The following is a 22,932-nucleotide window of genomic DNA, read 5'->3' as shown; positions in this document are numbered from 1 at the left end:
GAGCTGGTGTTGGACAGGGAAGCCAGGCGTGTTGCAGTCCATGGGGTGGCAAAGAGTCAGAGACAACTGAGCAACTGAACTGAACTGCGCCCACGTGCAGCAACTACTGAAGCCTGAGCCCCCAGAGTCTGTGCACTGCCGCAGGCGAATTCAACACAATGAGAAGCCCACACACTGCAACTAGAGAGTAACCACTGTTCTCCAAAATTAGAAAAAGCCCATGCAGAGCAACAAAGACCCAGTGCAGACAAAATAAATAAATAAATAAATAAATATTTTTGAAAACTTATTCTAAGTAGGGGTCCACAGACTTCAAGAGGTGCCCAGGCTGCTGATCCAGAGCCCGGTTGGGTGGGCGGGGGGCACAGCGCATGCAAGGGGATGTATGCTGGGACTCCAGGACAAGCTCCTGGTTTTTACACGTGCTGCAGGAGGAGATACCCTGGGGCTTTCCTGGATGCTGTCTATCTGGGCAGGAAGCCTGCAACTTCAGGCACCTCACCCAGACTGAGAGCAGAACCAATGCCTCCCAACCTTCCTGAACTGGGGCAAGGCCTTGGTTCTGGGAGACACTGTTGGATTCTGAGTCACACCTGCCCACATCTGTCCTCTTGCAAAAACATTCAACTCCATTATTGTCGTTTCCAGTTTGAGGCAGAGCTTCTGCTACCTGCACACCAATGTGAAAGAAAACACCACAGAGAAAAGGGGAAAGGTGACACCAGGGGAACTTTCTGTTTCTTTGCCTGGGTGTTGATTGCACCAGTGTGTTCATTATTCCAGACTCCATAGGGCTGCACATTTAACGTGGGTGCATTTTTACTTATGTGTATGCTGTACTTCAACACAATCAGTGCAACAGTGTGACAGTTCTGAATGTCATTGCATTGTATACTTTAAAATGTTTACAATGATAAATTTCATACGTTTATTTTACCACAACAAAAAGCAAACAAAAGGGACTTCTGGGATGGTCCAGTGGCTAAGACTCCACTCTCCCAGTGCAGTGGGTCTAGGTTAGATCCTTGGTCAGGGAACTAGATCCTGCGTGCCACAGCTAAAGATCCTACTTGCTGCAACTAAGACCTGGTGCAGCCAAATAAAATGTGTATGTATATATATATATGTATATGACTTGTATATGTATATGTATGTATATATATGTATATGTATATGACACACATATATATATATGACTTCCCTGTAGCTCAAACGGTAAAGAATCTGCCTGCAATGCAGGAGACCGGGGTTCGATCCCTGGGGTGGAAACATCCTCTGGAGAAGGGAACTGCAATCCACTCCAGTATTCTTGCCTGGAGAATCCCATAGACAGAGAAGCCTGGTGGGCTACAGTCCATGGGGTCGCAAACAGTCAGACATAACTGAGCAACTAACACACTAACACACACACACATATATATAAGGAATTGTATGCACGTATATAGAAGGAATATATGTATTCTTCTTTTATATGAAGGAATTCATATAGAATTCAGGTAGAAGTTGTAAAAAAATCAGACCAAAAAAAGCAAACAAAATTTAAAAGATTACAAAAAGCATACTATATCAGACAAATGCTAACAAGAGGAGACAAAAAGAACACAAAGCAAAAAACATTTAAAAAGACAACTCCCCCAAAAACACCCCACTGTTTTCCATTTTTAGCCTCATCACAGAGATATGTGTCCGTCTGCAGTAGCTGTTTCTGTAGTTTCAGTTGTAGAGAGCAGACAACATATAATGAGCAGCCCAAGCAGAGTTTGTTGGTGGAAGAAGTGCAGGAGGTGGAGTCCATGATTAAAATACAGTTGTTGGAGGAACTCATCAGAGATACTTCAAATGGTTTTTGGTGACATCTGGATTTGTCCTTATGGTTAAAAGATGGCTGCTGTATCTCTGGTTATGTACTGTTTCCAAAAAATGAAGAAGGGGGAAGGGCCAAGGGATAAAGCCTAAACCTTATCTCCACAAATCTTGCCTTCATTTTTAGAAAGAAAAGCCCTCAGATATTTCCGTCTGCATCTCCTTGGCCAGGACCAGGTCACATGGTCACCCTGTGTCTTCCAGGGAGACCAGGGATCTGGGCATCTCCTTTCTTTAAAAAAAAGAAATTATTTTTATTTTTGGCTACCCTGGGTCCTCGTTGCTGTGCATGGGCTTTTCTCAAGTTGCGGTGAGTGAGGGGCACACTCTAGTTGTGGTGTGCAGACTTCACATTATGGTGGCTTCTCTTGTTGTGGAGCACAGGCTCTAGGCACTTGGGTTTCAGTAGTTGCAGCACGCAGGCTTCAATAGTTGCAGCTCCTGGGCTCTAGCGCACAGGCTCGGTAGTTGTGGCGCACAGGCTTATTTGCTCTGTGGCATGTGGAATCCTCCTGGATCAGTTATCGGACCCATGTCTCCTACATTGGCAAGCATATTCTTAACCCCCGGACAACTTGGACATTTCCTTTCGTAAGAGGAGAAGCAGACAAAAGAGAAGGGATTGGAATAGGTGAGGAACATCTTTCTATAGCCTGTCACACCACTTGTGAACTGCTATGGACCAACCAACATATACCCTCAGAACATATAGAGCAAAAAAATTACAGCATGCCTGTATTAACAAATCCACATTTAGTAGAAGACCTTAACACTTCAGTCTCAGAAACTGAGAGACCAAAAAACAAAAAACAAATAAGATATAGCAGATTCTGAAAGCACAGTTAACAAACTTGATCCAACAGATCTGTATAATAGAACTTTGTGATCAATGAACAGAGACTGTATTATTTTCATACATATGGACCAGTCACAAAAAGTGGATCATTTTGGGGGCCATGGAAATCTAATAGATTAAAGAGCAAAAATCATATGATTCACATTCTTTGACTGCAATAAAATCATTTAGAAATTAAGAGGAAGGAGATAATATAAAAAATACGCACATTAAAAAAAAAAAAATACGCACATTTAAGGACACCCTTCTAGGTAACTCTTGGCTAAAGAAGAAAATCAAAACAGAAATTGTGGAGGGGAAATAGAAGAAATGAGAACACTGTATCTGAAAACATGTGAGATATCCCAAAGGGAGAATTGAAAATGTATACCCCATAATACAGGACTTCCCTGATGGCTCAGTGGTAAAGAATCTGCCTTCAATGCAGGAGCCGCAAGAGACTTGAGTTCAATCCCTGGGTGGGGAAGATCCCCTGGAGGAGGGCATGGCAACCCTCTCCAGTATTCTTGCCTGGAGAATCCCAGGGACAGAGGAGCCTGGCAGGCTACAGTCCATAGGGTTGCAAAGAGTCAGACACAACTGTAGCAACTTAACACACATCCACCCCTTAATACACTTATTGGGAAACAAGAAAGATTGAAAAGGGATTAAACAAAGCTTTCAACTGGTGAAGTTTGTAAAAAAAAAAAAAAAAAAAAAGAACAAATTTCAACATTTTAGTTAGAATTTTTGTGTCTACATTCATAAAGTTGAAATACAGGTTTCTTTTCATGTTTCTGCTTTGGATCTGTAGAAGAGTCAGGAAACATCCTGTCTTCTGTGCTTTGGAGGAGTTTACGTGTATGATGACTGTCTGTTTCTTGAGAATTTTTGAAATTTCATTAATTATTTATTTAGGTTGCACCGGGCCTTAGTTGCAGCGCACGGAATCTTTGATCTTTGTTGCGGCTTGCAGGTTGTTTAGTTGTGGCACGTGAACTCATAGTTGGGGCATGAGGGATCTAGTTCCCTGAACAGGGATCGAACCCAGGAGGGCCCCCTGCATTGAGAGCCTGGAGTCTTCGCCACTGGACCACCAAGGAAGTTACTGTGCCTTGAGCATTTTGGTAGACCTTGCTTAATGACTATCTGGGCCTTATCACATTTTAATGGATTAATTCATAACTACCTTTCCATGAAAGGTGGTTGTTTCTACTTCTTCTTGAGTCAGTTTTAGCTTTTTTCCCCCCTAGAAAATTGTCTAATCTAGATTTCTTTTTATTTTGTTGGTGCAGAGGTGTACTTAAGATTATCATAATTAAAAAAAAAAATTCTGAGACCCCCCCTGGTGGTCTAGTGGTTAGGATCCGCACTTTCACTGCTGAGGGCCCAGATTCAATCCTCGGGCAAGGAACTAAGGTTCTACAAGCTGTGTGGCGTGGCAAATAATAATCATAATAAAAATAAATAAAACAAAATAAATTCTGCATGTGGATTTTTGTTCACTTTTCTTTTTCTGTGCCTGTGTGTGCACATGTGCACCTGTGCTCTTGATTTTTCTTCCCACTAGCTCAAGAGGTGACCTCACTCCATCAATTATATCTTCTCTGCTATATCCTGTCATCTCTTTCTTTCTCAACTGGCTTTTTATCTTCATCATGTAAACATGCTCAGATTTCTCTCATCCTAAAAGTAAACTTCATCAACAACAAACCAGGCAACCAAAAACCCCTCCTCTAATGCTGAATGCCCTTCAGCTGATGCTTTTTCCTCTCTCTTCCTGGCAAAACATCTGGCAAGAGTTGTCTACACCACTGCTTCTGTTGTTTTTTTTTTTTTTTTTTTTCTGTTTTGTTTTGTTTTGTTTTCCCAATCCTGTGCAGACTAATACTACTGTAAAATATAATAAAACGAATTACTAGAAAAATTAAATTAAAACCCCAAAGCCATCCCAAATGCAGGCCCTAATTTTTTATTATTGGATTCAACAGACATAAATTAGTGTCCGAGTGCTATAAAAGTTGCTAAACACTCCCTCTCGGTTTCTGTACTTATCTCGACATGGATGTGGCTCACACGGGGCCCTGGTTTGCAGCCGCACATGGAGGGTGCAGCCCATCCAGGGCCACCCTCCTTGAATCCACCACCATCTGGCTTCTGCTTCCACCCTCCTTGTTCAGGAAAAGTCTCCAAACACGTCCTGTGGCTTTTCAGCCCTTATTTCCCCAGGCAACGCCCTGATCACTGGGACTCCCTTTCTTCATGAACCATTCTCTCCAATCTTCCCATCTTGATGTCCTCCCATGGGTCTTTTTTCCTTCACCCACCCTTTGAAATGTGGTGCCCTGGACCCATTTAATTTGTACTCTAGCCACTTTCACTACCACCTGGTCCATTGGTCACCCCCACTTGGATGTTGACAGCATCTCACGGTCAGCGTGGCTGCATCAGAATTTTTGGCGCTAACTTGGAAGGATGTAGGTTGGCTGATAGACAGGAGGGGAGAGCTATACACCCAGGATTCCAACAGGACAGGAAGCAGGGATGCTCTTGAAATCCAAGTGGCAGGAATCCATGAGTCTTCTGGTTGGGCTTCACCATAGGTTATACCATCTCTGTTCCAGCTAGTAGTGCTGTGTAAAAAACAATCCTCAGCTCAGTGGCTGAAACCACCACTTCATGATGCCCGCATGTTCTATGAGTTAGGAATTTGGACTGGGCACAGTGGGGATGGCTTCCATGCTATCTGAGGCCTTGGTTGAGGAAGCAACTAGGTGTGACTTGAAGGGCCTGGGGACTGAAACCATCTGGAAATGCCTTCACACAGCTGGTGGTTGAGGCCCAATGTAGGCTATGGGCTGTCCTTATGGCCTGGGCTTCCTCACAGCATGATGGCCTAGGGGTGTCCTACATCCTAGTTCAGGGCTCCAAAGGCTAGTATCCCAAGAGAACCAGATAGAAATAACAAGGTTTTTCTGAATGAGCAAAGGCTGTCTGCCGAGTCAGCCCTGATTTGAGGAGGTGAGGGAACAGAGATCCATGGAAGGAGTATTCGAGAATTTATGAGCATGTTTTTTGTTTTCAAACCAACACATGAGGGAAATGTCTGATTTTCAATCATTGCACAAGAGTCAAAACTCCAGGGAGGGAGAGTCTAACTGCTGAGATTCAGTCTATGTGTAGAAGGATCCCCAGAAGAGTTCATTTAAAATTTATTTAAAATTTGGTCTATGAATTTGGGGTGGGGTCCAAAAAGCTCATATAATATGCTCCTTTAGTGAGCCTGATGCAGGTTCCCAGAGCAACCTCACTTTGAGAAACAGCATTTTTTTGTTTTTGTTTTTTTCCTCTTCTTCTAATCCGTGAGTGATCCAGGTCACCATACCAACCCTCATGCAGTACTGGGCAAATGAGTGATTGAGAGGTGGCTCCCAGGACCTGGCTGGATAGGGGGACTGATGAGCAGTCTATAAGCCAAGGGTCTGTGAGCACACAGCAGAGGTGTGAGATGTGGGGCAGAGGCCCGTTGGTCACTGGCTGCTGGCCTTGCTTCCTGGTTGTCTTCGTGCACTGACCTCACCTATGTCCCCTCCTAGCCTTGTGCTATGGGCAAGGTCTCTGGACCCCCAGTTCTAGCCCAGTGCCTCCTCACAGGACATTCTCAAATAACATGAGTGCACTAGAATGGTATGGTGCCTTGTGGCCTAACGGAGGTTGAGGGCTTGAAAAGACAGTGTTCTTCTCTGTAGACCCTGAGCTCTTGCGGTTCTGTCTGAGCAGGAACCAGAATCAACTTTGGAACTTGCTGGCACAGAGCCAAGCTCTTTGGGTTTTTTTTACTTAAAAAAAAATTTTGGCCATGCTGCACAGTATGTGGGAATCTTAGTTCCTAAACCAGGGATCAACCTGTGCCCTCTGCATTTGAAACTGGGAGTCTTAACCACTGGACCACCAGAGAAATCCCAAGAGTCCAAATCTTTGGCAATTCTAGTCCAGAGGCTCTGGAGGACTGGGAACTGGCCTTTGTTTCTAAGCACTTAAAGTTTTGTTTAAGTGTATGCAAATGTATGCAATAAATACAGCAATATATATTTAGCAATTATCTAAAATCACATTATTTTATATGATATTATATGTAAACAGTATATATACAAACAAAAAATCAGTTAGGATTTTTTTGGGTTAAGCTTTTTATTTTGAAATAATTATAGATTCATATGCAGTTGTCAGAAATAACACACAGAGGGATCCAACATACCCTTCACCCAGTTTCCTCCCATGGTAACATCTTGCAAAATTATACTATAATATCACAACCAGGATTTTGGCATTGATACCATCAAGATACAGAACATCCCGTCACCACAAGGATTCCCCAGTTGCCTTTTTATAACCACACCCACTCCCTTCTCCCCCTTACCTTAGCCCCCTTCACCATTCTTTCCTCCATTTCTGTAATTTTGTCTTTTCACAAATGTTAGGTATGTGGGCTCTACAGAATGTAACCTTTGGGACTGGCTTTTTTCACTCAGCACAATTCCCTAGAGATTCGTCCGGGTTGCTATGTGTGTGGACAGCTCTTCCTCTTTATTGCCGAGATGGATTCAGTCCCCAGTGCAGACAGATCAGTTTGTTTAACCATTCACCCCTGGAAGGTCATCTGGGTTGTTTCCCGTGTTTGGCCTTTACAAATAAAACTGCTCAAGTTCAGGGTTTTGTGTGAACATAAGTCTTTATTCCATGGGATAAAGATCCAGGAATGCAAGTGCAGGATTTAAGGTAGTTGTATATTTAGTTTTTTGATTTTTAAAGTATATTTATTTATTTGGTTGTGCTGGGTCTTAGTTCCCCTGTGGCATGTGGGATCTTAGTTCCCTGACCAGGGATCAAACCCACATTCCCTGCACTGGCAGGCAGATTCTTAACCACTGGACCACCAGGGAAGTATGTTTCGTTTTTAAGGAAACTGCCAGACCATTTTCCAAGGAGGCTGTACATGTCACGTTCCCACCAGTAACGTGTGTGTGTGATGCAATTTCTCGACATCCTCACCACCATTTTCTTTTGTGACTATTTTTTATTTTTGCCATTCTGATAGGTGTGTACCAGTGTCTCAGAATGGTTTTAATTTGCATCTCTTACAATGATGTGGTCCATCCCCTCCTGTGCTGTTGCCATCTGTGTGGCCTCTTCAGGGAATGTCTGCTCATGTCTTTTACCCATTTTCTAATTCAATTGTTTGCTTTTTTGCTGCTGAGCTTTAAGAATTCTTTACATATTTGAGATACTAGGCTTTGGTCGGATTTGCGGTTTGCAGGGATCTTCCCCCAGTCTGGAGCTCGTCTTTTCATCCTCTGAACAGGGTGGGTTTGGGGTTTGTTTTCTTTTTTTAAACTTTTTACTTCTGAATAATTTCCAACTTACAGAAGTTGCTAGAATAGTACAAAGAGTCCCTAGATACCGCTCACCCAGATTCCCTAAGAATTAACATTTTACCACTTTTTCTTATTCTAATTTTTGTTTTTAATTTTTGGAACCATTTGAGAGCAAGTTACAGCCATGAAGCCTGCTATCCCTTAATGCTCATCTGCATTTTTCCTGAAACAAGCACCTATATAATGATCAAAATCAGGACATTAATATTGATATGACACTGCCCTTTGTCACGGACTTCCCAGGTGGCTCAGTGGTCAAGAATGAGTCTGCCATGCAGGAAACCCAAGAGACGCAGGTTCAATCCCTGGGTCGGGAAGATCCCCTGGAGGAGGACATGGCAATCCACTTCAGTTTTCTTGCCTGGAGAATCCCATGGACAGAGGCTTCTGGCGGGCTGCAGTCCACGGGGCCACATGGGGACACGACTGAAGTGACTGAACACACCCTTTATCTCAGACTCCAGCAGAGTTTCACAGATTGCCCCCAAATGTCTTATCCAGAAGCCAGTCCAAGGTCACACGTTGGATTGTGAGGGCTATCTGGTTGTGACATCTGTCACCCCATTGATCGCCAGGGTTGATTCGGCTGATACGGCTAGGCGGGTGTCCCCTTCCTCCCTCAGTGCTCCATGCGTGTCCCTCCCAAAGCTGCGTGCTCAGCACATCAAGAGGATGACCATCCCCAATAGAGGAGAACTGGTCTTCGGGCAAGGGTGTACAAGTGGCTGCGCTCCCCTGCTAGAACCTCCAAACAAGCGCTCAGGTTTCCTTAGTCTACTTAATTTTGGAATCAAAGTCTTTCTTTGTGGTTTTGTCACTTAGGCTTGAGAAAGCTTGTGTTCCACACTTTGGTCTGACAGTTGGGGTCAGCACCTTGAAATTCAGGGAGGAAGGCAGAACGTGTGTGGAGAACAAGTGGAGGGGCACAGTTAAAATGGCCCGCAAGGGGGTTCCAAGCTCACTAGCCCCTTCTCAAGACCACACAGATCCCAAGTTAGGACTCTGAACATTGCTGTCAGCTGATAAAGCAACCAAGAAGTTCAGAAGATCACTTTTTAAATATTTATTTTATTTATTTGACTGTGCAGGGTCTTAGTTGTGGCATGTGCAGTATCTTGTAGTAGTATCATGTAGGATCTAGTTCCCCGTCCAGGGATCGAACCTGGGCCCCCTGCACTGGAAGTGCGGAGTCTTAGCCACTGGACCACCAGGGAAGTTGCTAGAGGATCACTTTTGAAAAATCTAATTTTAAAAATCTCTATCTTTAGAATTGGTCTTTATATTTCATGTGGAGTCCTATACCATGGTCACAGGTACCAAAGTCATAAGACAAAAATCTCTGGAACCGACCAAGCCCCATAGCAACTGTTGCCACGAGCCTCCAGATCTATATCAGCCCAGTTCCCTGACCCCGTATTAAGTAAAATACCCACCCTATAGCATCCTAACCCATCACCTAATGCCACCATTCCAATAGGAATTTTCTCTGTCTTGAGACTATAAAAATTGGCTACTAGCCTGCGAAAGTGTTCACCTCTCCTTTGAGCCGGCCTGCTGTTCTAACAGCGTCTCCCACTCTAATAAACTTTATTCTCCTCTCATTTTGCCTCATGTCTGGAAATCCTTTTCCAACCCGCGCAAGGACCACGACATTTCATGACTGTGATATTTTTGAAGTGACTCTGTAAAATATCCCTTAGTTTGGGTTGGTGCCTAGATTCTGCTTCTGCATTTTTGGCAAGACTATCTCAGAAGTGATGCCGTGTGCTCCTCGCCACATCATATCTGGAGGCATGCGATGTCTGATGTCCCAGTGCTGGTGGCAGTAACATTCATCACTCAGGTAAGGTTGTGTCTGCCAGGTTTCGCCACTGTCAAGCTAATTAATAAGAATTTGAACTCACTAGTGAACAAGGGATAATGAGTAAACACTCAGTGAGGAGATACATAGAGTCCATGTAAATATCCTGTTTCCCACTAGCCTTTCACCAGAGGTTTGAGCCTCTGTCGCTGATTCTTCCCTGAATCAATTATTACTGCGCTCTTCGCCAAATGGAAGTTTTCTAATTCCACTATTCCTTTTACATTTAAGAGCCAGCTTTCTCTCCCATTTATATATTCATTCACTCATTTATATCATGAATTATTTACATCATGAAGATAACAATCCATTACGATTTGTATTTGGTTGCTCACATTGTTCTGGATTTGGACAGTGGGAGCCCCTTCAAGCTACTTCCCACCTTTTGACACTCCCATCATTCTTTGAATGCTTCCTTACTTTCTGCCACCACAAGATATTCCATTTGGAGCATTCCTTGTCCCAGCCCTTCTTGTTGTTGTTCAGTTGCTAAGTCGTGTCTGACTCTTTAAACTGCAGCACACCAGGCTTCCGTGTTCATGCCAGCTAACCATCTCATCCTCTGTTGCCCCCTTCTCCTCTTGCCCTCAGTCTTTCCCAGCATCAGGGTCAGTCATTTCTCAAAAACAAAAAACAAAACAAAAAACAAAAACCTAGTTCCGTCTAGTGGATAAATGGCATTTAGAAACCAAGGTCTGGACTTCCCTGGTGGTAAAGTGGATAAGAATCCACCTGCCAGTGCAGGAGACATGGGTGCAATCCCTGGTCTGGGAAGATCCCACATGCCACAGAGCAACTAAGCCCGTGTTCCACAACTACTGATCCTATGTTCCAGAGCCTGCCAGCTGCAACTACCGAGCCAGCATACTGTAGCTACTGAAGCCCAGGTGCCTAGAGCCGGTGCTCTGCAACAAGAGAAGCCACTGCAATGAGAAGCGCAGGCACCGCAATGAGGCGTAGCCCCCACTCGCCGCAATTAGAGAAAGCCTGTGCAAAGCAGTGAAAACCCAGCAGAGCCAAAAAGAGAAAAGAAAAGAAACCAATATCTGGGCACTAGGTGCTACTGTGATTTCATTGTTTCCGGGCCCTTTCGGCAAACAGAGCTTAGAAACACCCCCCTACACACATCTGTTTCTATATTACAAAACATGAGTTCATACCAATGCAACAGTTGTCCAGCTCCATAGAATTAATGCTAGGCTTCTTACTGCCCACATTTGAAACTCCCTTTCTTCAAAAGTGAGAAGCCTGACTGCTCATCTTCCAGACACTTACCTATTGCCCTGCCCTGTGTCTAGCTCTCCAACTACATGCCTGAGTAGGCCAGTTCCTTGGCTCGAAATTAAAAAGAAAAGAAAAAAGAACCGAAAAGCAAAGTAGAGGGGAGTGTATTACTTTTCTGCTGCTGCTGTAACAAATTACCACAAACGGTGGCTTAGGACAACAGAAATCTGCTCTCTCACAGTCTGGAGGCCAGAAGTCCAGAATCAAGGTGTCAGCAGGGTTTGTTCCTTCTGGAGGCTTTGAGAGAGAATCTGTGACCTTTTTCAGCTCTGGTGGCTACTGACAACCCTTGGTGTTCCTTGGCTTATGGCTATGTCACTTCAGTCTCTGCCTCCATCGTCATGTGGCTTCTCTCCTCTGTGTGTCTGTATGAAAAAGTCCCTCTTCCTACAAGGATACCAGTCATTGCATTAGGGCCCTGGTTTAGAATGCTGACTTCCTCTTCTAGTTCAGTTGCCAACATAACCACAGGGAGGTCAATTAATCTTAACTGGATCACGTCTCCAAAGGCCCTGTTTCCCAGTAAGTTCACATTCATAGGTGTGAGCGGTTAGGTCTCTGGCAGTTCGGCCCACAGCACAGTGGAACCTACGTTTATGAGAAGCCCAGGGGCTTGCTGCTTTCTCAAGACCTCTGGGCTCGGTGTCTGAGTTCAGTGGGAGGAGGCCCTGGAACCAAAGGGCAGAAGGGGTGACCTTGAAGCAAGGCTGTAGAAAGAGCCAGAAGAACCACGGGCAGTGCTCACCTGGAGCCCTGGAGACAGGGTGGGCTGTGGGCAGGGTGGGCAGGGCACGGGACCCCTGTTTGGGACAATGTTGGATCACTCTACCTGGAGCCCAGGAACTGCTGGCTCGGGGACCCTCTGTACCACAGCTAGCCTTGAGCCCCAAGTCCCAGGAGGTTCTTTCAAACTTGGTGTTGCAGAGGCCTAAGGTCTGGGGTCTGGGTAGGCCAAGACAGGCCCGAGAGGTTCTTTCGGGCTGGAGGGAGTGGTGGGCAGCAAACTGGCCAGGGGTGTCTGCACAGGTTCTCTCAGTCCTAGCTCTGCTCCCAGGTGTGACAGCTGAGTGACCTTGGTCAAGAGCTGAACCCTCCCTGGCTGATTCCTACCAGTAAGATGAATGGCTGAGGCTCCCAATGTGGATGGCCACATGTTCCCCTTCCCCTGACATTCAGGCCTTGTCATGGCATCAGGGTCATTTTGAAACCCACCCCAGCCTAAAGCTTAAAGGACAGCCCCAGCCCAGCGAGCATGTGCTCTGAGCAGAAAGATGTCGGCTGCTCAGGCCTGTTGGGGAAGAGGGGGCCATATGTCTGGAGGGGAAGCAGGGGTGTTCCCCAGAGGCGCTGCTAAGCACTGGCTAGCCCCTGGAGAGAATGGGGGTTCTGGAACTTTCTCTCACATGGGGGGTGGGTTGGGATTGTTTTCAGGTGTTAGCAGCATCTGGAATTCAAGAGGGAAGCCAGAAGATGCTAAGCCACTTGGGGGTGGGAGGGTGGGTGGCAGGGAAGCTCTCATCAGAGAGCTGGGGCTCAGAGGGAGACCACTGCCAGTCTAGGCACTGGGACCAGCCCCGGGTTCTGCCCCCTACACAGTTCTTTCTGGGGCCTGGATTCGGGGGAGGGACTGGAAAGGGCTGGAGCATTCCTCATCCCTAGCGCATGGAGGCGCCTGCCCTCTGTGCTCATGGGTTCATTTGTTTGATGAATTTGTCATAACTTGAAAGGCCCTGGTTTATAACACTAACTTCCTGTTCCAGCTCAGTTGCCAACATAACCACAGGCAGGTTAATTGCACGTCCATCAACCCGCCTGGGGCGGCGGCCCGGGGAGTCCCCTCCCTACCATGTGGCCCCAGCTCAGGCGTGGGCCCAGCCCCCCTGGCAGCTCAGCTGTGTGAGCTCCCAGGCCACATTCACACCCCAGAGAGCCCCATCTCATGCATGCTCCAGAGCTCTGCTTCTCCAAAACTTCCTGTGAAGTGGCCCAGATGGGGGGTCGCTTTCAGTGTTCGCTGGACAGAGAATTGGGACAGCCTTCTGAGAAAATCACATAGCTATAGTTGTCCCTAAAATGTGAGTGCTCTTACCAAGCAACTCTGCTTCCAGGGATTTTCTGGGAGCTGACCCCCCCGGGAGCCAGATGCAGAGTAAGGACGATCATAGCCCCTAGAACTGGACTGGGGAGAGCACCAGTCTCGGCTCTCAGCTCGGGCCTCCGAGCGCCTGGGGGGAGGAGGGGCAGGGTCAGTGACTCCACTGTTCAAAGCTTAACCTCAGATACCTCCCTCTACCTCTCAGTCTCCCCATCAGTGAAATGGGCATGTGAGCCCTGCCTCACAGATGGCAGTTCCCACAGGTGTGAGTACGGAGTGTTTGTCTCTTATTCCATCTGCTCTTGAGGAGGATCCAGGGCCAGGCCAAGGCAGGAGGCTGAAACCAGCATTTGCAGGTGTGCATGCACGGGTGCCTAAGTATGCATGTGTGAGCATGTGTGTTCATATGTGCACATGCATGAATATATTCATTGGAAATTAACATTGGGGAGGGGAAGATGAAGGCCTATGACCTCTGGAAATGCTCCCATTCCCTAGGTGTGGGTAACACAGTATTTCTGTCGGATGGCACAGATCTAGAAGGTGTGTCAGGGAGGAGACGAGTAGTGGGAGGACAGGACAAGGAGGTGATTAGAGGAAAGAACAGCCCTTCTCCAGGGAGAAAATCAACTGCTGCCTGAACCCCATATGAACTGCCCCCAACCCAAGCCTCATCACAACTCAGAGTCCCTCTCCTCCTCGGAGCAAGTCTGGGACCCTTGTCCTCCCTGACCAGCTGGTGGTCACTCCCTGACAGTGTGTGCTCCCCTCTGTCCGGGCTTTGCCCAGAGTGGACAGGAGGATTGGTGCCTCCTGCAGTCCTGTCTCCGTGGGCCCTCTTGGACCGCAGAGGAGGGCAGGGTTGACTGGGGCCTGGGGCAGCCTCTCTCCTTGGGCAGTGATGAAGGATGAAGCAGGATGAAGCAGACAAGGTCGGGGAGCCATCGGCCTTTTGGCCACTGATATGCCATTCAAACCTTTGAACGCAGGACCTCGGGTTCATTAGTAATGCAAATCATCCAATAGGAGAAAGAAGTAGGAACTGGGCTGGGTCTGGCCCGCCAAGTGTGGCAGCTGTCTCACCCCTACCCTAGGGCGGGACCCCACTCCTATTCTCTCCCAGGCGTCCTTGCCTCTGGCTCAGCCCATTCCCCAGGGACCCCATCACTCAGCCTTGGCCTCCCCACTAGAGACCTTCCCAGGCGAGGAAGGCCGTGGGCACCTGGAGGCAAGGTGGATGGAAAGTGAGAGGTTCCTTGACCCACCCTTTCTGCATCTGAGGGCTGGGCTCAGCGAAAAAGGGGAAAGCCCCCCAAGACTTCTCAGAGTCCTTCTTGGCCATGTGGATGTCTGTCTACCCTGGTTGTCCTGAGTCAGAGGCCAGTAGCAGCTCCCTCTGAGCCTCATCCACCAGAGCCCAAATCCTGTATTTCTCAAGGTTCGAGGACCTGGGTGTGTGGCAGACTTAGATTAGACTGGCGTGGACGACCCGGGTCTGAGTCCTGGCTCCCCTCCTTCCTGCCTGTGTGACCAGGAGCAGGAGTGAGGGAGTGGGGGGTACAGCGCCCCCAAGCCATCTGGGTGGGGCTGGGAGTGAGCAACCAACCCAACCAGATGGCTGGGGGGCACTGAACCCTGCATGTCTCTCAGCAGTGGACTCTGACCCCTGGGTGAGCCTTTCCAGCAGCCCCTGAACCTGTGGGGGAGGCAGGCCTCAGCCTAGGAGACCAGGCCCCACAGAGCCGCTGTTGCAGGGTATCCAGAGTCCTTGGTCTTAGCATGGCACATTCAGAGTGTGGGCCTCTGGTGGGCAGGGGCCTGGCCACCAAGGGCTCATCATTCTCTGGGGGTTCAGGATAAACATGCTCAGTCACCAGCCACACCCCAGCTTTGGGGGAGTGGGAAGGACTTCTGGGAGCTGGTCTGGGTTTCCCCTGGGTGCCGTGGACTTAGGGACAAGAGCCAGAGCAGATGGCACCCGCCCTGAGTCCAGCTGGTGGCCTCCATAGGGCCTGGAGGAGGGGGTAGAGCTAACTGAGGCACCCCAGGGCCTATGACCCCTCATGGGGTCTGTGAGGTAAAGCTGGGGTCTCAGGAGAACCATGATCAATGAGCCAGGCAGGCTTACAGAACAGCTAGCAAGGGAGTAGCCACCCCAGATCTCCCCACCAGAGTGGCTCTAGGCCCCACTGTCACCCCCATTGCTCACTGAGAGGGAACAATGCTTACTCACTTCCTAGCCCAGACCCACTACAGTGAATTCAAGCCATTAGGCTCACAAATAACCCTCAGGGTGCCCCACCTCTGCCCGTCCTGCCCCCTGGAAACCCCTCCTGACTCACACGTTCACTTGCTCTGGAGTCACTGCACCATCTTCCAGCTCGGGGCAGGGGGAGGAGGCTCTCCAGCAATTGTCCCCCCTGTAGTTGGGTCTCCCCGCTCTTCCCACCGGGGCTGAGATCCAGGCCTGCCCAGTGGATGCCTAGCATGGGGCACCCGCCTCTGGATGACCAAGAACTCAAGCAGAAGCAAAGCACATGCTAGAGCCAGGCCAGGACTGGGGTGCTGCCATGAGTGGCCCCTGTTCCCAGCTGGACCTGGTGTGGGAGGGGATTCTGTGGGGAAGGCTGCTCAGCCTTCCCCCTACCTTACCCAGGACCACCCTCTCATCTCCCCCAAGAAAAAGAAAGTCAAAGTCTCTCAGTCATGTCTGACGTTTGAGACCCCATGGACTGTAGCCTGCCACGCTCCTCTGTCCATGGTCAGAATACAGGAGTGGGTAGCTGTTACTTTCTCCAGGGGATCTTCCCAACCCAGGGATCAAACCCAGGTCTCCTGCATTGCAGGCAGATTCTCTACCTTCTGAGCCACCAGGAAAAGCGTCTCCCCCAAAGGCTGCTGCTCTTTAAATATGGAAAACTTTGAGTTTAACAACATGCTGTTTTGAACCTTGGGACTTGACACAGATTTTTAACCCTTGCTCTGCTTGCCCCCCTGAACCCCAGGCACAGAGCTGGGGAAAGACCGTGCATCCAACACCCACTCAAGGGTTAACAGAGGCCAAAAAGCAGCCACTCCAGTTCTGAAGCGCCCCCAGCCCCAGGCGCTGATCTCTAGTCCCGTGGTCACCACGGGAGTGTGGGTGCAGACAAAGCTGTGTTCATCCAGCCCCGGGTTTGATGATAGCAGCACAAGGACCCCATTCTCTGCTGTCCCCAGCTGCATCCCCTCCCCAGTGAGCCTGACATCCCGGGAGGGCCCTGGAGGGCGCAGGCTCAGCTGCTGGGGCTCCGGGAAATTCACAAGGGGCCTGCGTTGGGGAGCCCGTTCTGCCTGAATGGTACAGACAGCTGCAGGTCGCTCATCACGTCTTCAGTGGGAACTGCCTGCATTTTTACAACTGATTTTTGAACCTAAAAGTGGAGGTTCACATCCAGCCTGTTAAATGTAATCTTGTTGGTTTCAGTCCAACGTGACCTTCTGGAATCTGGCTTCCAGATTCTTGTCATATATCAGCAGTTCTTCCCAGCTGCAGCAATGGGGACCTGCTTCGCCGTGCCTTCAGCCCAGTGACTCCACAGGCCGGGCTGGCAGAGCCTGGAGAGGGGGCTTTCCAGGGAGAACGGGGCCCTGGTGGCATCCTTCTGTGGGTGTTGTGATCCAAAGCACCCAACTGTGGTCACGAGGCCCACCTTTTTCTGTTTTCCATCTACAAGGGTGGGTGTCCCTTGTGGCTCATCCGCTTGCAACGTGGGAGACCTGGGTTTGATCCCTGGGTGGAGAAGATCCCCTGGAGAAGAAAATGGCAACCCACTCCAGTATTCTTGCCTGAAGAATCCCCATGGACAGAGGAGCCTGGCGGGCTAAAGTCCATGGGGTCTCAAAGGGTCAGACATGACTGAGCGACTCTGCACAGCACATCTCCAAGGGTAGGAGGCACGCAGAAGTTAGGACATAAGTCTGCCTCCATGAGTCCTGGGGCTGTTGGGGACCAAAGACCAGCCGATCCATGTCTTGGCTTTGCAGAAGAACCTCGAGCCCAGGTACTTAGCCTTCGGGGGAGAACATAGGAGAGTTATTCACTGTCTCAGGGGCTTTACCCATCTCGAAAATGGGCATGATCATCCTGACATCTGCTTCCCAGTCTGTCCAGAGATTGAGTGTTAAGGACACCATCTGGCATCCAGGTGCACAAGTTTTCATCTAGGCCAGAGGGGTAGACCAAGGCTTGGAAACCCGCTTCACAGAGTCTTCAGCCCAGTGACTCAAACAGGCTTATCTGGCAGAGCCTGGAGAGGGGGCTTTCCAGGGAGAATGGGGCCCTGGTGGCAACCTTCTGTGGGTACATCTATCCAAAGCCTTACACTCTGGATCCCAATGTGGACCCCCAACCAGGACTCTGTGCATCCCCCAGGGGGCTGCCCCTTACTAGGCAGTGCTCAGGGCAGCCAGCCTGCCTCCTTGGTCGGTGGAGTTGTGTTCTCTCTTGCCAGCACTAGCACTTCTTTCCCCCTGCGGCCCCACTGGGGCACCTTCATTCATTCTTTCTCTGAGAAGCACTCCCCTCAACCTCCTCCTGTTAAAAAGTGGATCCTTGGCCCAGCTGTGTGCTCCAGCAGACCAGTGTATCTTGTGCAAGTCTGGAGGTCACAGGCAGCACGTGGCCAGGTGGTTGCTAAGTGGAGACCTCCTCCAGGCCAGCAGGCAGGGCAGGGAGCGCCCTAGAGTAAATTTTGGAGGACGGAATGGAGGAAGGGTAGGGAGGCGAGCGCTTCGAGGGGCCCATGAGGCTGCCCAGAGTCCCTGGCGTGACCTTCCCAGCCAAAGGGACAAAGGCCGGCAGGGCCGCCGGCGCCTTTAAGGACGCGGCACGGCGGGGTCGGTGCCAGGAGGCGCCCGGCGCGCCCCAGGGGAGCTGTGCCGCGGGCGGAGGAGCGCGGGTGCTCCGAGCCAGAGGCCCCAGGCGCGCCCTGCGTGGTCACTTGCCCTCTTTTCCCCACTTGCTTGGGGGTGGGGGCTGGGTGGTCCGGGTCCTTCCCTCCTCTCCTGGCGCCGGCTCGTCTTGGTGGGGGCGGGGAACTCCGCTCTGGAAGCGGAGGGGGGTGCTCGTGGAACGGGCTGAAGGTTGGGTAGCGGACGGAGGGCCGGGGGCTCGTGGAGACCCCTATCCGGGCCGGGGGCCCTCCAAGCAAAAGGGAGAGATGCTTGGCTCCCCGCTCCGCCCGGTGCGAATGGAAAGGAGAGCAGCTCCGGCCCGAAGCCCAGAGGAGAAGCGGCGGGCCGCTAGGGATGGGGATCCGGGCGAGGGTCGTGCTCCCTCCTCCAGTGCGCCGGCTGGGAGCCCGAATTTGGGAGGAAGCATTGGCGCGGGGCTCACGAGCGTACCAACTAACGACCACTCAGCCTCCTGTCCCCCAGCCCCTCCCCGAAGGCGCGGAGAGTCGGCCTGGGGTTGGCGGGGGGCGGGGGTAGAGATTAGATTTCGCTCCGCTCTCATCAATTTTCTGTTTAATGTCACCCGGCCCCATTGTGGGAGAGGGAAGCACGTCACCCAGGCCATAAATTGCGATTATGGGGCCTCCGGCCGCCTCCGCGTTTTAGGGACCCGGCGGACTCGGGCGAGCAGGTCGGAAACCGGCCGCCCGGACCGGAGCCGGAGTCGCCTTGGAGCCGCCGAGCGGTAGGTGCTGCGCGCCGCTTCTCCCAACGCGGGACCCGGGCGCCCGGCTCTGCCCGCCCTGCGGCGCCGTTTCCAAAGGGCTTTTGTTTCTGGCAGGGATGTAGGGACTTTGATTCTCCCCCCGCCCCCCCAGGAGGGTTTTTGCATCGAAAATTCCTGCTAGTAAAAAAATACAAATGCAAACCAAACAAAATCAAATTCCGGTGTAAAGAAAAACCTCTCTTTGCGTCTGCGCTTCCACTCGCCAGAGTAGAAATCGGCCGGCCAGGCTCGAGGTTTGCTTATTGAAACGAACCTCGGCCCAGAGCCTGCCAGAGACCCAGTCCTGGTGGAATGTGCTCGAAAAAGCTCCAGCGGAAGTGGCTGGCGGGGGCAGGCGGCGCAGGGCCCGGCTGTGGCGCTGACCCCAGGGCAGGCTCCTCTGACCGTCCGGGCTAGCATCGTTGGAACAGGGAGTTTTCTGGGTACTCATCTTTTGGGAAACTTTCCTGCTTCCTCCCATTACCGCCTGTAGCCGGTATTGTTGAGTCATGAATTGAGGTGGAATATGTATTTGTGCAGGTCAGAAGAAAACAGACCTATTGGATGGTTTTTAATTAAATGGTGTGACTGTCCTGCTAACAAAAGAGGCGGTGGCTGTGCTTGGACCAGGCCTGGTGGGTGGTGGTGTAGCCGAGCCTGTCAGCCCAGCTACCTGCCTTTGAGAACTGGGAGGAGAGCGCTTCGCTGCAGGCCTTAGCTGCTCTGTGGGAATTTTGATGGGAATAATTTATTTTTGGTCTGTATATGCGGCAGGTAACCAGGCCAAGGACTCAACACCCACCTTCCCCAGAAATAAGAGAGAGGAAGAAAAGATGTGTCTGTAGCTTTCCCAGGCCTCATGCCCAGCCCTGGGTTCTTCCCCAAGGCAGGCTGGGGAGGGCCACCCCCCCCTCCTTGGCCATCAGACACAGGAAAAAGTCCAGAGGACAGGATGGGGCTGTGGCCCTGCCCAAGGGCAGGAGGGCGTTTGTGGGGGTGGGGGCCCAGATTGCTGGGCTGGTGTGTGAGTGGGGAGTTTGGCAGGCCCAGCTTGAGAGCAGGAAGAGAATAGGAGAGTGGGATGTGTGGCCCCAGAGACCAGAACTGCCCAGGCCTCTGTTTGTTTTGTGATCAGAAACAAGTCTGAGTGGGTAGCCCCTTACCCCCTGGAGCCCTCTGCTGGGGCAGAATTGGGAGGGGGGCGTCTGGCAGGGTCTGGGGCTTTTCTAGGTCTAGGAATTGGAAGAAATCCAGTGGGGAAGCTGGCTTCGAGGTTCCTGCCCATCATGGGCACGGTGGGAAGGGGCAGGTGCTGTTCCTGCTGCTTGGGCTCTGAAATTGATGCCCAGAGGAATTTGCTGAACGTGTGTGGTGGAGGAGTGGGGGGTGGGGAGTGGGGCTGACAGCTGTGGCCCCGTGGATCCAGGGTTGCTAGTCCCAGTCCCTGTCCTTTCGGTTCTCCTCCTGGTCTGGCTGGACCACTCTGGCTCTGCCTGGGCCAGCTGGATTTCATCAGAGGAGACCCTGACACCCAGCCTGCGCCCCTCTCCCAGGGCCCTCCCGCTAGTGTGAGACCAGACCCGGGAAGTCCAGCCCTGGAGGCCCTGTCCAGACTACCTTGACAGCGACACGTGTAAACACACCCAAACACTGCTGCGAAGGAGCAGAACGGCTGGGGCAGCAACTGCTTACTCGGCACTTCCTGTGGCTGGGCTGCGGCTGCGGCTGCGAGGTCCCGTCTGGAGGGAGGCAGGTGTCCTTCCAGGAAGGGCGGCAGTCAGGCTCTGGTTGGGGGGTGTGCTTGGAAGCACCAAGTAACCTGTAACCCACCCTTCATTAGGCCCTGTAGAACTTGTGTCCCCAAAAGGGGCAGTTCCAGCCACTAAGTCTCCCACAGCTATTTGTGCAGGCCAAGCCTGGGCTCTGGTCATCAGTAGGGTCCTTCCTGATAAGCAGGAAAACAGAGGGCCCAGTTTGGGTCATCCTCCTGCAAGAAGACACCCCAGTGCATCCCCCCTAATTTCAGCTTTACAGGGGGAGTAGTTCTCCCCAGAGAACCTGCTTCCCACTCTCCCACAGTCACTCCCAGACTTCCTGTGGGGCAAGAGCAGGGCTGTCTTTGGGGAGGATGGCTTGGCACTACCGATTCATGACTCCCTGGGGGGTCCCCTGCCTTCCTTCAGCCTAGATGAGAAAGTGGTTGAGAGACTGGAGGGGCAGGACAGAGCAGAGTGGGGAGGCTCCCCTCTCCCCCTGCCCCTGGGGTCCCAGGAGTCCCCCACTCCTATTATTCCCTTTAACACTAACAACAATCATGCAGTCACTAATAAAAAGTCAGGGAGGAGCCTGCCAATAGGATGCTCCTACCCGTTTATGAAAATCACTTCAATTTAACCCAGATGGGCCTCCTGGTTGATAACCTCACACAACCAGCACCCTGAATTATACTCTCCGTGTGAACACACTGGCTTATATTTAGCCACAAATTACGACTGTGTTTAACAAGCACCTTTCCGGAGTGGAGGGGGCTGGGCAGCCTCCTGACTTGGTTGGACAAACCAGCAACAGAATTACATCCCCCCTCCCCCGAAAAAAGGGAGGGGTCCCGGGAAAGCTGTTCATCTAACTTCAAAGTCTGGCTCCCCTGCTGCTCTTGTTGCCTTTTAAAACTTCCAGCCACATCCCCAAGTCTGTCTTGGAGCCTGTCTGTGGTCTGCAGAGACCAGCTGTGCCTCCCTGACATTCCAGGGGCTCCAACTGAGCAGGGCTCAAGCCTCAGCATGCAGGCCCTTTGCTCAGGCAGGAGCTGGGACCTCTAGGAAGGGATTCAAGGTAGCACAAGGGGCTCAGGAGATGCTGGAGGAAGGCCTCATGGGAGGCATGGCCTGAGGACTCTCCCTCCTGGCCTAGCTCCTGACAACTCTTCATCCTCTGTCGGATGCTGCCCCTTGACCCTGGGCCTCAGAGTGGCCCTCTCCCCTGCCACCTGGCCCTCTGGGCCCCTGCAGGCCCTGCTAGATAACGAAGGGGCTGTGACTGGAGATTTTGTTTTTGGTGGGGGCAGCCCCCTCCCCTTGGTAGTGGGGGGTCTGGGAGATCTTTGTATTCCTTTCTCCTCCAAAATAGGTCAATTCCAACAAAGCTTAAGCCTCTAAAGGCAGAATGTGGCCAAAAAGAAGGCCACTCCCAATCTAGGCACAAATTCCCTGTGCAGCACCTTGGGGAGGACTCTCGGGGATGGGGTAGGGACTTCTCAACTCCACTCACAGCCAAAGCTGAAGGCACCTGGGCAGGTAGGGGTGCAGGCTGCTCTGATGGCTGCCTAGTGAGTGGGAGCCAGGGTGGGGCCCTGGGGCTTCTGAATCCTGGGCTGGGCTGGTGCCCTAGAACCTTCCCCCCATACCTCTGCCCCGTTCAGTCCACCAGCCAAAGGCCCTGGTGAAAAGAACCACTTTGCACATCTGTGGCAGAAGATCTCATTCAGAGGATGGGGGGCGGGGGGGGGGGCAGGCTAACCCTGCTTCCTGGGGCTGGAGGGGTGCAGAGGCTGAGCTCCTCCAATCCAGGCATCTCTGGGAATGTGTTTGATTTTTTTTTTTCCTACCCCACTTACTTGAGAGGAAGAGTGCAAACCTCTGACCGCTGCATCAGATTCTGGGCTGAGATGGGGTAACGCTGCCCTCCAGCTGAGGGCGGGTGGGGTGGTTGCTGTGGACCACACCTGGGGGCCCCCAGTTTCCCCTACTGCAGGCTGGGCAAGTGCAAATCAGTGACCCCAGCACCCCTCCGGACAGGCCTGTCTGTCCCCGAGCCCAGCCTCTGGACCCGGCCCCCTGTGCCTCTGGTAGGAAAAATTAA

At 51.0% G+C, this 22,932-nt stretch overlaps 1 protein-coding gene across 1 annotated transcript in view; it reads right to left on the bottom strand.

Moving 5' to 3' along the window:
• LOC133055654 (uncharacterized) overlaps positions 1-14,715 on the bottom strand; it is a 53,357-nt gene extending 38,642 nt beyond the window's left edge. The window contains exons 1-2 of the mRNA XM_061140786.1: positions 14,639-14,715; positions 13,368-13,503 (exon numbers count right to left, since the gene is read on the bottom strand). Of these exons, the coding sequence (XP_060996769.1) occupies positions 13,368-13,503; positions 14,639-14,715 (213 nt within the window). The remainder of the gene's footprint in view (positions 1-13,367; positions 13,504-14,638) is intronic.
• Between the last annotated feature and the right edge of the window lie 8,217 nt (positions 14,716-22,932).

The sequence above is a fragment of the Dama dama genome, chromosome 5 (genome assembly GCF_033118175.1).
Source record: "Dama dama isolate Ldn47 chromosome 5, ASM3311817v1, whole genome shotgun sequence".
Lineage (NCBI taxonomy): Eukaryota > Metazoa > Chordata > Mammalia > Artiodactyla > Cervidae > Dama > Dama dama.
The sequence above is the reverse complement of the archived record's forward strand: the minus strand, read 5'-3'. Positions and strand labels throughout refer to the sequence as shown.